This window comes from Thamnophis elegans, chromosome 8 (genome assembly GCF_009769535.1).
Source record: "Thamnophis elegans isolate rThaEle1 chromosome 8, rThaEle1.pri, whole genome shotgun sequence".
NCBI lineage: Eukaryota > Metazoa > Chordata > Lepidosauria > Squamata > Colubridae > Thamnophis > Thamnophis elegans.
The window spans coordinates 71,681,951-71,694,597 of record NC_045548.1 but is presented as its reverse complement, the minus strand read 5'-3'; the positions used below and the strand labels follow the sequence as shown (position 1 = coordinate 71,694,597).

General features: G+C 42.8%; 1 protein-coding gene across 1 annotated transcript in view; it reads right to left on the bottom strand.

Annotated features, from left to right (window-relative positions):
- The window catches only part of CCN4 (cellular communication network factor 4), a 41,943-nt gene extending 30,508 nt beyond the window's left edge, over positions 1-11,435 (bottom strand). Inside the window, exon 1 of the mRNA XM_032223041.1 lies at positions 11,262-11,435. Coding sequence (XP_032078932.1) covers positions 11,262-11,309 — 48 coding nt within the window. The 5' untranslated portion in view covers positions 11,310-11,435. The remainder of the gene's footprint in view (positions 1-11,261) is intronic.
- Between the last annotated feature and the right edge of the window lie 1,212 nt (positions 11,436-12,647).

Here is a 12,647-nt window from a genome sequence, read left to right as displayed (position 1 = left end):
CATGGCACTTGTCCAGAGAGTCTCAGAATTGGTCATGACTGTATTCTCATGCTCGGAAGGAATGGCACAAAATGGAACATCAGACATTGACTGGTCTAGTTCCCTTGGTAAACATCTCCCACACCCAGCCTAATTATCTGTCCCTACAGAGACATGCATTGAATCACACTATCTTCATTTGCATTGTTCTCATTCCTGATTGATCATCCCACCACCGTCTAAGAGCTGAGGCTTTTTTTTCCCTTTGAAGTCTCTGTCTGGGGAAGATCACAGTCCTGTCAAGAGTTGAGGATGCAAAACTAGACTTGGTTAAGGCCTTTGTTTGCCCCACAAAAGTGCCTGTCCCAATGGTGCTTTTTCAAAAGACAGCCAGACTTGGTTTTCCCTCAAAGATGTTTCACTTCTCATCCAAGAAGGGTTTTTTCCCCAATTCTAACAGAATGGTGGAGGATGGAAGAATTCCTCAGGGTCATGGTGGGGACATAAGTCACCGTAAGGACAATTAAACTGTGGAACAGCTTGCCTTCAGAACCTGGGGTCAGTGGGGGTTTTCAAAAATTTTTCGAACTACTCTGTGGGTGTGGCCTCCTTTGTGGGAGTGGCTTGCCGGCCATGTGACTGGTGGGAGTGGCTTGCCGGCCATGTGTCCCCCCCCTCTCTCTCTCCTTCCTTTTGTCTCTCTGTCCCTTTTTCCTTTTTTTTCTTTCATCTCTCTCTCACTTTTTTCTTCTTTTTTCTTTTTTTATTCTTTCTTCCTTTCTTTCTCTTTCTCTCTCTGTGTGAGTCTCTCTCTCTCTCTCTTCTCTGTGTGTGTGTTGGTGGGTTGTTTCAAAAAAATTTGGAACCTCTTCTGTAGGTGTGGCCTGCTTTCCGGTCCACTGGTAGAACCTCTTCCAACCGGTTCGGTAGATTTGACAAACCAGTTCTACCGAACTGGTGCGAACTGGTAGGAACCCACCTCTGCTGTGGGTGCTCCATCACTGGAGGGTTTTAAGAAGAGACTGGACAATCCTTTGTCTGAAATGGTATAAGGCTTCCTGCCTGAGCAGAAGATGAGACTAGAAGATTTCCAAGGCTTCTTCAAAAAAAGCCAGTGCAATCCTAAACTGCATTAACAGAAGCAGTGGTGGGTTTCAAAAAATTTTGGAACCTCTTCTGTAGGTGTGACCTGCTTTCTGGGTCTACTGGTGGAACCTCTTCTAATCAGTTCGGTAGATTTGACGAGCTGGTTCTACCAAATAGGTGTGAACTGGTAGGAACCCACCTCTGAACAGAGGGATACAATCAAGATCAAGTGAAGTACTAATACCATTCTATAAAGCCCTAGTAAGACCACAGATAAAGTACTGCATCCAGTTTTGGTCACCACACTATAAAAAAAGATGTGGAGACTCTAGAAAAAGTGCAGAGAAGAGCAACCAGGATGATTAGGAGACTGGAGAGTAAAACATATGAAGAACGGTTACAGAAACTGGCATGGCTAGTCTAGTGAAGAGAAGGACCAGGAGAGACATGATAGCAGTCTTCCAATATTTGAAGGGCTGCCACGGAGGACAGAGGGGGGTCAAGCTATTTTCCAAAGCACCTGAAGGTCAGACAAGGAATAATGGATGGAAGCAGATCAAGGAGAGATTCAAACTGGAAATAAGGAGAAATTTTCTGACAGTAAGAGCAATCAACCCATGGAACAGAAGTTGCCTTTGGAAGTTGTGGGAGCTTCCACTGGAAGCTTTCAAGAAGAGACTGGACTGCTATCTGTTAGAAATGGTGTGGGGTGTCTTGCTTGAGCGAGGGATGGACAGATGGCTTATAAGGTCCCTTCCAATTCTGTTAATCTGTTATCTGTCCCTTCCAGCTCTATTCTGATTGATTGCATTCTATTCTGATTCTGACTATTAGTGTTTATTATTATAAAATAAACTATGTGTTTATTATACAATTGTATCACAGCGGCCAGTTGTTTCGCCGGATTTGGCATTGGTTACTAGTCGGGCCCCACCCAGGGGCCTAGGATGTCATAATGTATTTTCGTAATATGCGTGCAGATCCAAGCAGTGCGGCTTTTTGCATTTGACTGATGGTGATTTTGTCAATTTTTAATTGTTTTAAATGTAATTCCAGTGCTTTTGGAATAGCACCCAGTGTGCCAATTACCACTGGAATTACCACTGCTGGTTTGTGCCATAGTCATTGAATTTTGATTTTTAAGTCCTGGTATTTTGCTATTTTTTCATGTTCCTTCTCGGCGACCCTGCTATCACCTGGTATTGCGATGTCTATGATTGTGACCTTTTTCTCAACCAATGTGATGTCTGGTGTATTATGCACCAGTATTTTGTCCGTTTGTATACGAAAATCCCACAAGATCTTGACCATCTGATTTTCGGTGACTTTTTCAGGTTGATGTTCCCACCAGTTTGTTGCTGTTTTAATATTATAATTTTTGCACAAATTCCAATGGATCATTTGTGCTACTGAATTGTACCGCAATTTATAATCAGTCTGCGCGATTTTTTTACAGCAGCTGAGTATGTGATCACAGTTTCATCAGCTTCTTTGCAAAGTCTGCATTTGGCATCATCAGAGGATTTTTCGATTTTGGCCTTAATGGCATTCGTGCGGATAGCTTGTTCTTGCGCAGCCAGGATTAGTGACTCTGTTTCTTTCTTTAATGTACCTGCTGTTAACCATAACCAAATTTGTTCACTGTCCACTTTATCTTTTATTTTTCCAGAAATTGGCCATGCAGTGCTTTGTTCTGCCAACTCTCCATTCTTGATTTTATCACATCTTTTCTGTATTCTTGTTTCGTCTGTTGGGCCTTCAGTAGATTTTTGTTCTTTACTTCGATTAATAGATGTTCTTGACTTTCTTTTAAATAATCAGCCAGTGCATGTTTTTCTTCTTCAACTGTTTGCTTCACTTGTAATAATCCTCTGCCATCTGATTTTCGGGGCAGATATAGTCTATCAGTTTCACCACGTGGATGTAAACTGTAGTGCATTGTCATTAGTTTCCTGGTTTTTCAGTCCAAAATGTCCAAATCAGCTTGTGTCCAGTTAACTATACCAGCTGTGTATCTTATAACTGGTATTGCCCAGGTACAGTATTTATGGCCTTGATTGTATTTCCACCATTCAATTTAGATTTCAAAATTTTCCTAACTCTGTTGGTGTACTCTCGCCTGACAATAGTTTTTACTTCTCCATGCTTGATGTTATCAACTACAGAATGCCTAAGTGTTTGTAGGCTTCATTTTCGTTGCATTTAATTAGTTGGCCATTGGCCATTTCAATTCCCTCACATGCAGTGATTTTGCCCCTTTTTATGGATAGAGTGGTGCATTTTTCCATGCCAAACTGCATTGAAATATTGGTGCTGAATACTCGGACTGTGTTTGTCAATGATTGGATTTCTATTTCTGACTTTCCATAGAGTTTCAAATCATCCATATATAGTAAATACGAAATTTTTTCAGCTTTTGGCTGTTTGGTAGCCTAATTTCATTTTTTTTTAAGATTACTGATAGTGGGATCATTGCGATGATAATCATTGCGATTATTATTATATTATTATTATTATTATTATTATTATTATTATCTCTGATAATAATCAAAATAAGTTCACTTTTATTTTTGTAAACTAAAACTAAATAGATGATGGTTCCTGTATTCCATATAGATAAAGCTTGTAACTTTACAAGAGAGCAAAAAGTTTCTATTTTAGCTCATAATTGCAATGATGAAAGAGAGAGACCCCTCTTCAGTATTACCTTGTTGCCTTCTACTTTTCTCTTTTTCCCCTTAACTTTCTGTACTTTTCTTTTCCTTTTTTAGTTTGTATTCATCTTTTTTACCAAACTTATTAAGAACTTTAATATTTTTTTTTTAAAAAACAGAAGTCTTCTCAATTCTGGCAAAAGCCATAGCTGCAACTTAATAACAGAGTTTTACATTTACAAGCTCACATGTTCCAGCCAAACTTTGCCACTAACAAAGAGAGCAATTTTGGGAGAAAATAAAAGTCTTAACGTTTAACCAAATAACATAATAAGAGAATTGGAAGGGACCTTGGAAGTCTTCTAGTCCAACCTCCTGATCAGGCAGGAAAACTTAGACCACTTCAGACAAATTGTTATCCAATCTCCTCTTTAAATCTTCTAGTGTTGGAGCATTTACAACTTCTGGAGGCAAGTTCTTCCATTGATTAATTATTCTAACTGTCAGGAAATTTCTCCTTAGTTCTAAATTGCTTCTCTCCTTGATTAGTTTCCCCCCATTGCTTCTTGTTCTACCCTCAGGTGTTTTGGAGAATAGTTTGACTCCCTCTTCTTTGTGGCAACCCCTGAGATATTGGAACACTGCTATCATGTCTTCCCTAGTCCTTCTTTTCATTAAACTAGAATACCCAGTTCCTGCATCTGTTCTTCATATATTTTAGTCTCCAGGCCTCTAATCGACTTTGTTGCTCTTTTCTGCACTCTTTCTAGAGTCTCCACATCTTTTTTCACATTAGAAAGAGGGACTTTTTTTGCAAGTTTTTCTTTTGATCATCCATGCCATTTCCTCCTTCCTCTTTGCCATCTCCATCATCAACACAAAACAATTACACATACCGGCAATCCTAAACTTACTTATCACAATTGGGACCGGAATTTCCATTATAAACTGTTGCCCTCATAAGTGGAATCATCTCGTGCTCAGACCCAATTTTACCACCATTTTTACAATGGTCCTAAAGTCCTCACAGTCGTTCAGCGAATCACACAGTTATTAAATAGCAATAGCAATAGCAGTAGACTTATATACCGCTTCATAGGGCTTTCAGCCCTCTCTAAGCGGTTTTTACAGAGAGTCAGCATATTGCCCCCAACAATCTGGGTCCTCATTTTACCCACCTCGGAAGGATGGAAGGCTGAGTCAACCCTGAGCCGGTGAAATTTGAACCGCTGAACTGCTGATCTAGCAGTAGCCTGCAGTGCTGCATTTAACCACTGCGCCACCTTGGCTCAGCTTCATCAATGGTGGATTTTGGCCACCACTACACCACCAAGAATCGTGGTGGCGGAGTGGTTAGAATGCAGTGTTGCAGGTTAAACTCTGCCCACTGCCAGCAGTTCGATCCTGACCATCTCAAGGGTGACTCAGCCTTCCATCCTTCCGAGGTGGGTAAAATGAGGACCCAGATTGTTGGGGACAATTGGCTGACTCTGTAAACTGCTTAGAGAGGGCTGTAAAGCACTGTGAAGCGGTATATAAGTCTAAATGCTATTGCTATTATTATTATTTTGCTGGAAATGGCAAAAAACTCTCACAAATCGCAATTATGTGATTGCAGGATGACCACTGCAACTGGTCATAAATTTTGGAGTTGGTTTGAAGGACCTGAATTGCGAGCGTGTAACCAGGAGGTTGATGCCACAGTTTGTGACAGTTATAAGTGCAAATACGGGTTGCGAGTGACATTTTCTGAGGCCTTTATAACGTTGAACTGTCCTTAAGAGGCCTGGTGGTGCAGTGGTTAGGACACAGTATTGCAGGGGCTGACTGCCACTGATCAGTTCCTGACCAACTTAAGGTTGACTCAGCCTTCCATCCTTCCAAGGTGGGTAAAATGAGGACCCAGATTGTTGGGGGTAATAGGCTGACTCTGTAAACTTAGAGAAGGCTGTAAAGCGGCATATGAGTCTAAGTGCTATTGCTATTAAATGAACAGCTGTGAATCTGTTCAGGTTGTAAGGACTACCTGTTTAGGCATGTGCGCAATTGGGTGTGGGTGCTCAAGACTGCACTTAACCCTTAAAATCTTTAGGTGAAAGATTTGGGGCCTTGGTTAATTTATGTCTCAGCCTGGTTTTACTGAGTTCCCACCCTTTGCATATTTTTGGTTGGAATTGTTTAGTTTGCTTAAATCACCGGGGTTCTACAGGCTGGGAGCAACTTCATCTGGGAATTTTGTTTTTATTTTTGCAAGAATAAGCCTGCTCGCTCAGTTGACTAAACTGTAAATTGTTAACAAATCATAAATCTTGGGTATGAAATCACATTCCATATTTTATATTCCTGGCTGGAACTTGGAACTTCTTTTCCTCATTGTAGCTTCTTATAACATATTGTTTTTAATGCTCTTTTTTTCCTGTTTTATGGCTGGTCTAATTCAAAAATTAGGAAAAGTTTCCTGAAAGGAAGAACAATTCAATAGTACAGATAATCTATACGGAAAGAGGTAGATGTCTGTCTGTCTGTCTGTCTGTCTGTCTGTCTATCTATCTATCTATCTATCAATCAATCAATCTCATCTATCACCTAGCATCTACCTAGCATCTATCCATCCATCCATCCATCCATCCATCCATCCATCCATCTATCTATCTCATCCACCTATCATCTATCTATCCATTTATCTATCAATCATATATCACATCTGTCTTCTATCCATATATCCATTACCTATCATCTATCAATGTATCATCTGTCATTTATCAATCTATCATTTATCTATTATTTATCTGTCTATCTATCTATCATCTATCTATCTATCTATCTATCTATCTATATCTATCTTTTATCTTTATCATCTATCATCTATCAATTCATCTATCTATCTATCTATCTATCTATCTATCTATCTATCTGTCTATCTATTATCTGCCTGTCTGTCTGTCTGTCTGTCTGTCTATCTATCTATCATCATCTATCATCTCTTTATCATCTATCATCTATCAATTCATCTATCTATCATCTATCTTCTATCTCTTTATCATCTATCATCTATCAATTCATCTTATCTATCTATCTATCTATCTATCTATCTATCTATCTATCTATCTATCTATCTATCATCTATCTCTCAGGGATGCTGTAGTCCAAATTTCTGCAATGAGCAGAGGGTTGGACATAATAATCTCAAAGGTTCTTTCCAGCTTTTATTTCTGTTCATGCAACAAACTTATCCAGGGCACTGAGTAATTGATTCTCAAGACTGGCAGGAATCTTTGAACCATCACTGATCAATGGACCGGACATGTACCACAAGCTAAAGCAGGTGCACCATGAAGACAATCAAACCAAAACGACCAGGAGAATCACAGCGTCACACGCATTTGCCGAACAAGAGCACAATTGTGCATTTCCCCAGAACAGTGATACTGTTGATCATGGAAGGTTCACCTTCACCCTTGAGTGGAAAAGAAACTGACCCTTCCTAACAGGAGGTGCAAGTCGATGGTGCCCTTTCTAGAAGTACTTTGCAGACGTCCAAAGGGGTCATAAAAATCACAGACCACGTTATAACCAGAGTGTGTAAACACAGAGTGAGAAGCCCTGTGCCAGCCCATTTTAAGCACACAATCATCGCCTTGCTCAGGAATTAAAGCTAAACAATTATAGCCATGCAGACAAGAGCGAAAAGAATCCAGGCATTTTCTCTCTAATATATTTTTTTCTTTATACCATCAACCGGTGATTTTCCCTCTGTGTGAGTGCAAGGATGAGAGCAGGCCAACGGTTAAGGCTGAGTCGGAAAAACGATCCCAGCCTTTGCAGAAACCTAGAAGCTGGCTGGATAACTTTGAGTAGTCACTTTCTCTCTCAAGTAGAAAAATGGAACAACATCAATATACCAAATTGCCAGGGTGGGTTCCGGCTGCTGCTACTGCCAGTTCGCTCAGGGATGTGCCCTGCACACTCGATGCATGCTGTGCGTGCATTTGCAGTGCAGGGGTGGGTTTCAACCGGTTCGCGGCGGTCCCTGCGAACTGGTTGGTTGGCGAACCCGGAAGTAAGTAACTTCCGGGAACGGCGAAGGGCCCACCCACCCGCCGCGCTCCTTACCCGGTTTTGACGAGTTCTGTGCTTCCCGCATGCGCAGGACGCATACAGCACCTGCGCGATCCTCCAGGAGCAGCTGGAGCATCGCACAGATGCTAGTACGCATGCGTGCGCCGCACGCGTGCACGAGGACGCCTCCGGCCCCGTTCCAACCGAACCGGTTGGAACAGGGCGAGAAACCCACCCCTGGTGCAGTGCAATAAAAATTGCTTTGTGCATGTGCAGAAGGGAAAAACAAGATGGCGGCACCATAGGCACTGCCGGGAGAACCGGTTTGGGGGCGTGGCAGGCCTGGGTCACTGCCGTTCCAGCAACCCAGCTGCCAGGTTACTACCAGTTCGGCCGAACTGGTTCAAACTTTAGGAACCCATCTCTGCGAACTGCACTGGGTCACGTGTCATAATAGTATTGGAAATAACCTTGGGAGACAGGAGAAGAGTTGGAGAACCTTCAGAGAAAAGGTATCTGAGCCCACAGAAGGAAAAGGGGTGTAGGAAGCATCTCGGAATTGACCCCCCCCTAATTTTCTGGAAGGGGTGCAGTGACTCAAGGGTTAAAGACTGGGAGCTTATCAGATGGAGAGCTGACAGCCCGGGTTTGAAATTCTGAGCTCCACGCAATGGAGTGAACTCCTGTTCTTCCTTACCTACCCCAGCTCTCTGCCCATCTGGCAGTTCGAAAACGCTCAAATGAGAGTAGATGAATAGGTACCACTTTAGTGGGAAGGTAACAGCATCCTGTGTGCCTTTGGTGTATGGCCATGCTGGCCACATGACCATGGAAAATGTCTTTGGACAATGCTAACTCCCTTGGTCAAGAAATGGAGATGAGGGATGAGATGAGATGGTGTCCCTAGAGTCGGACACAACTGGACAGGGAAACTTTTACCTTCACCTTTCATTTTCTGGAAAGTGAAGGTGAGGATGGGGAGAAACGCATTCAGACTTGCAAGATGCTGTTATTGTAACTTTATCATAAAGATAGAGCTGGAACTCATGTTGGTATACCTTGTCTGGTCTCACAAGGTTGATCAGTACCTTGAATTAATTCTGCAGTAAATTGATTCAGATTGATCTTTCTCCTTCCTTCCTTCCTTCCTTCCTTCCTTCCTTCCTTCCTTCCTTCCTTCCTTCCTTCCTCTCTCTTCTTTCTTCCTTTATCCTTCTTCTTTCTTTCCTCCTTCCTCATTTCTGTCTTCCTTCCTCCCTCCCCCCTCTCTTTCTTTCCTCCCTTCCTTCCTTCATCCTTCCTTCCTTCTTTCCTTCCTTCCTCATCCTTCCTTCCTTCCCTTCTTCCACCCTCCCTTCAAACCCTCCCTTCCACCTCCCTCTCTCCCACCCTCCTTCCTTCCTTTTTTCCTTCCTTCCACGCTCCTTCCCCCCCTCCCTCCTTCCTTCCTCCTCTTCCTTCCTTCCTTCCTTCCTCTTTCTTCCTTTCTTTCCATCTATCTTTCTCCTTCCTTCCACCCTCCCTCCTTCTTTCCTTCCTTCTTCTCTTTCTTCTTTCTTTCTTTCCATATCTTTCTCTCCTTCCTTCCTTCCTTCCTTCCTTCCTTCCTTTTTTATAATTTGAACCTTCCATGTAGGTTGATCTGTATGAATGGTGATAGCCACCTAGAAGTCATTGCCCACCTTCTCTTCCTGCCAATGACATCCAAATGTTGAGGATACTGCAATTACGAAATCTTATCTTCTTTACCTACTCAGCTTCCAAATGAGGCAACTCCTGATTTAAAAGCCTCAGCTTAAAATTCTGCTGAATTTTTTCCCTTAACTTTTATTTCCTTTATGCAAGCTTTCCAACCAGCCCCCTTTCAATGGGTCACTTTCTGAGCTGAGTTCTGGGACCCTACTGGGATCAGCCTACAGAAAATCAGGAAGCCCATACATTTTATGGCCCTGATTGTTTTGCCACTGGAAAAGCAGTCTTTCTTTTGGGCACCTCCAGCTTTGCAGCACAATCTTTCTCCCAAGCTTGCATTTTCCAGGGCCTCATCCCGACAGTTCGGCTGCATGTGACTTCTCCTAAGTTACTGATTCATCCCTCAGCAGTCATAGAATATCATGACTCCCCACTTCTTTGAGATGCTGATCTATCACTTGGTAAATATCTCAATATCTGTAAATATTCCAATATCTCAGGGGTTGCCACAAAGAAGAGGGAGTCAAGCTATTCTCCACAGCACCGGAAGAAGGACAAGAAGCAATGGATGGAAACTAACAAGGAGAGAAGCAACCTAGAACTAGGGAGGAATTTCCTGACAGTGAGAACAATTAATCAGTGGAACAACTTGCCTCCAGAAGTTATGAATGCTCCAACAGTGGAAGTTTTTAAGAAGAGATTGGACAACCATTTGTGCTGAAATGATATAGGGTTTCCTGCTTGGACTAGAAGACCTTCAAGGTCCCTTCCAACTCTGTTATTCTATTCTAAATATCTCTTCTTGCCTTGGTCCCCCAGCCTCTTCTTCTTTCTTGGTCCCTCAGCCAAGCCGTCCCACATTTATTTTCAAGACCAGAAGCTCTACCTGGGGTAATCAAGATGAAGTGGTTCCTTATGTCTAGCCTCATTCTCTTCTCCAGGTTCTTTCTGCCCCCGCCCCTCGCCCCCACCATCCAGCCCATTACTCAACTCTGCAATTGTCCCACTGAGTCAAACAGTTGGATAACTTCCATATGGACACTGTACTTCAAGGTCTCCAGCCCTCACCTGATCACCTTGTCATTAATTCAAATAACAGAGTTGGAAGGGACCTTGGAGGTCTTCTACTCCAAGCCTCCTGCTCAAGCGGGAGACCCTGTATTACTTCAAGCAAATGGTTGTCCGATCTCCTCTTTAAAATCTCCAGTGATGGAGCACCCACAGCTTCTGAAGGCAAGTCATTCCACTGGTTATTTGTTCTCGATCTCATCGTCAGAAGTCTCCTTAGTTCTAGATGAGCTTTCTTCTTGATTAATTTCCTTCCCTTTTTGTCTCCTGCCTTCAGGTGCTTTGGAGAATGGGTTGACCCCTTCTTCTTGGTGGAAGCCCCTCAAATATTGGAACATTGCTTTGTCTCCTCCTCGTCCTTCTTTTCCCTAGACAAGACAAACCCAATTCCTCCACAGTTCTTCGTACATTCTAGCCTCCAGCCCTGTCGTCATCTTTGTCACTCTTCTCTGCACTCTTTCCAGAGTCCCGACATCTTTTTAGTACTCTGGTAGTAACCAAAACTGGATGCAATATCCCACACTGTGTCCTTACCAAGGCATTACAAGCGGGAATGTCTTTTCCTCTGTTGTAATATCCCTCTGTCTTGCAGTTAGCTAAATGCCTGGAGAAAGTTCTTTTTTTTTCCTTCACTCCTCCCCTCTTCAAACTTTTGCAATGAGCTTTCTTCTCTCGCTTTCTCCCGAGTTGCCAAACCGAACCGAACCAAGGTCGGGTGCTTACCTGCAAACCACTGCTGATTACGAAAAGCCAAGGCAAAATCCACCTCATCACTGGGAGCCAGGGCGAAAGACATGGATTGAACGCAGCTCTTGGAGGAAGACAGCATCCAAGTCCCTTTGCGGAGTCCAGCTACCAGCTGCTGAGTTGACAGGAGATGGGAGTTGATTCTCTTTGACTCCGGGGAAGCTTTATTAAAGACATCTGACGTCAGGTTGGACGGCTGCATATTTTCTTCGGGAATAATTTTTCCTGCCTCCTCTCTTTTTTCCCCCCTCTCTCTCTTCCCCTTTCATTTGGGTGACTCATCCCCACCTCCAGCTCTCTCGCTGGATTGCCTTCTCCTGCCAGGAATCTCTTAAAGGAAAATTCACCACATATCATCAGAGCAAAAGACACTGTAATTTTAATAACCCCACTCCTGCCGCTCAGGATTCGCCTATAATTATATTTATTTATGGCTTTGCCCCTGAAGACTAGGTGGGCTGGATGGGAGGGGAAATGAAAGAATTTTATCAGGAAGGTGAGTGCAAAACTAAAGGGGGGGCATCTTTTCCAAGGTGCCCACCCCCCAAGAGGAACAGATCCCTGTCCTTCTCTGGCCAAAACGTCTAAACACCTGATTTAAAATTGGTTTAAAGGTGAGTCCAGCTTCCCTGTGTCTTCAAGCAATGTTTTTGGCATGATACCTAAGCGGTTTGCCACCGCCTTTTTCTGCAATGTTTCTTTTCAAAGACTTCCAATAAAACTTGTATGTACACATCAACATGCATAAAAAACAGGAGTTTTGATGGCATCATCGACGGTTTGCTGCTAACGTTACTGCCGGTTGGCTTTGCTTGTGCTTTGCATGCGTGCGTGGGTGCATGCGCAGTTGCCTGCAAATTGTTTTGTGCATGAGCAGAATGTTATAAAAAGACTAAAAAACATGCCAGCAATGACATGGGTGACCAGGAACTGGTTCAGGGGCGTGGCCAGCCTGTTGTCCTTACCGGTTCTGCAACCCAGTTCCAATTTCCACCACTGGTTCGCTTGAACCAGTGCGAACTGGTAGCAACCCACTTGTGACCCCCATCTTGAAATGTTTTATCATATCCTATGGATATCCTTCACTTAGAACAGAATCATAGAGCTGGAAGGGATCTTAAAGAGCTCCCAGTCCAACCTTTTTCTCATGGCCGGAGACGTGGCTTATACCACCCCAGTCAAATGATTGTCCCATCTGTTTTTGAAAACCTCCAGTGATGGAGCACTCACAATTCCATTAATTTAGCATTCCACAATTTAGTATTCCACAATTCCATTAATTTAGATTAATGGAATTAATCTATTCCATTGATTAATTGTTAATCAATACCAATTGGAGAAGCTAGTAGGAATGTTGAAAAG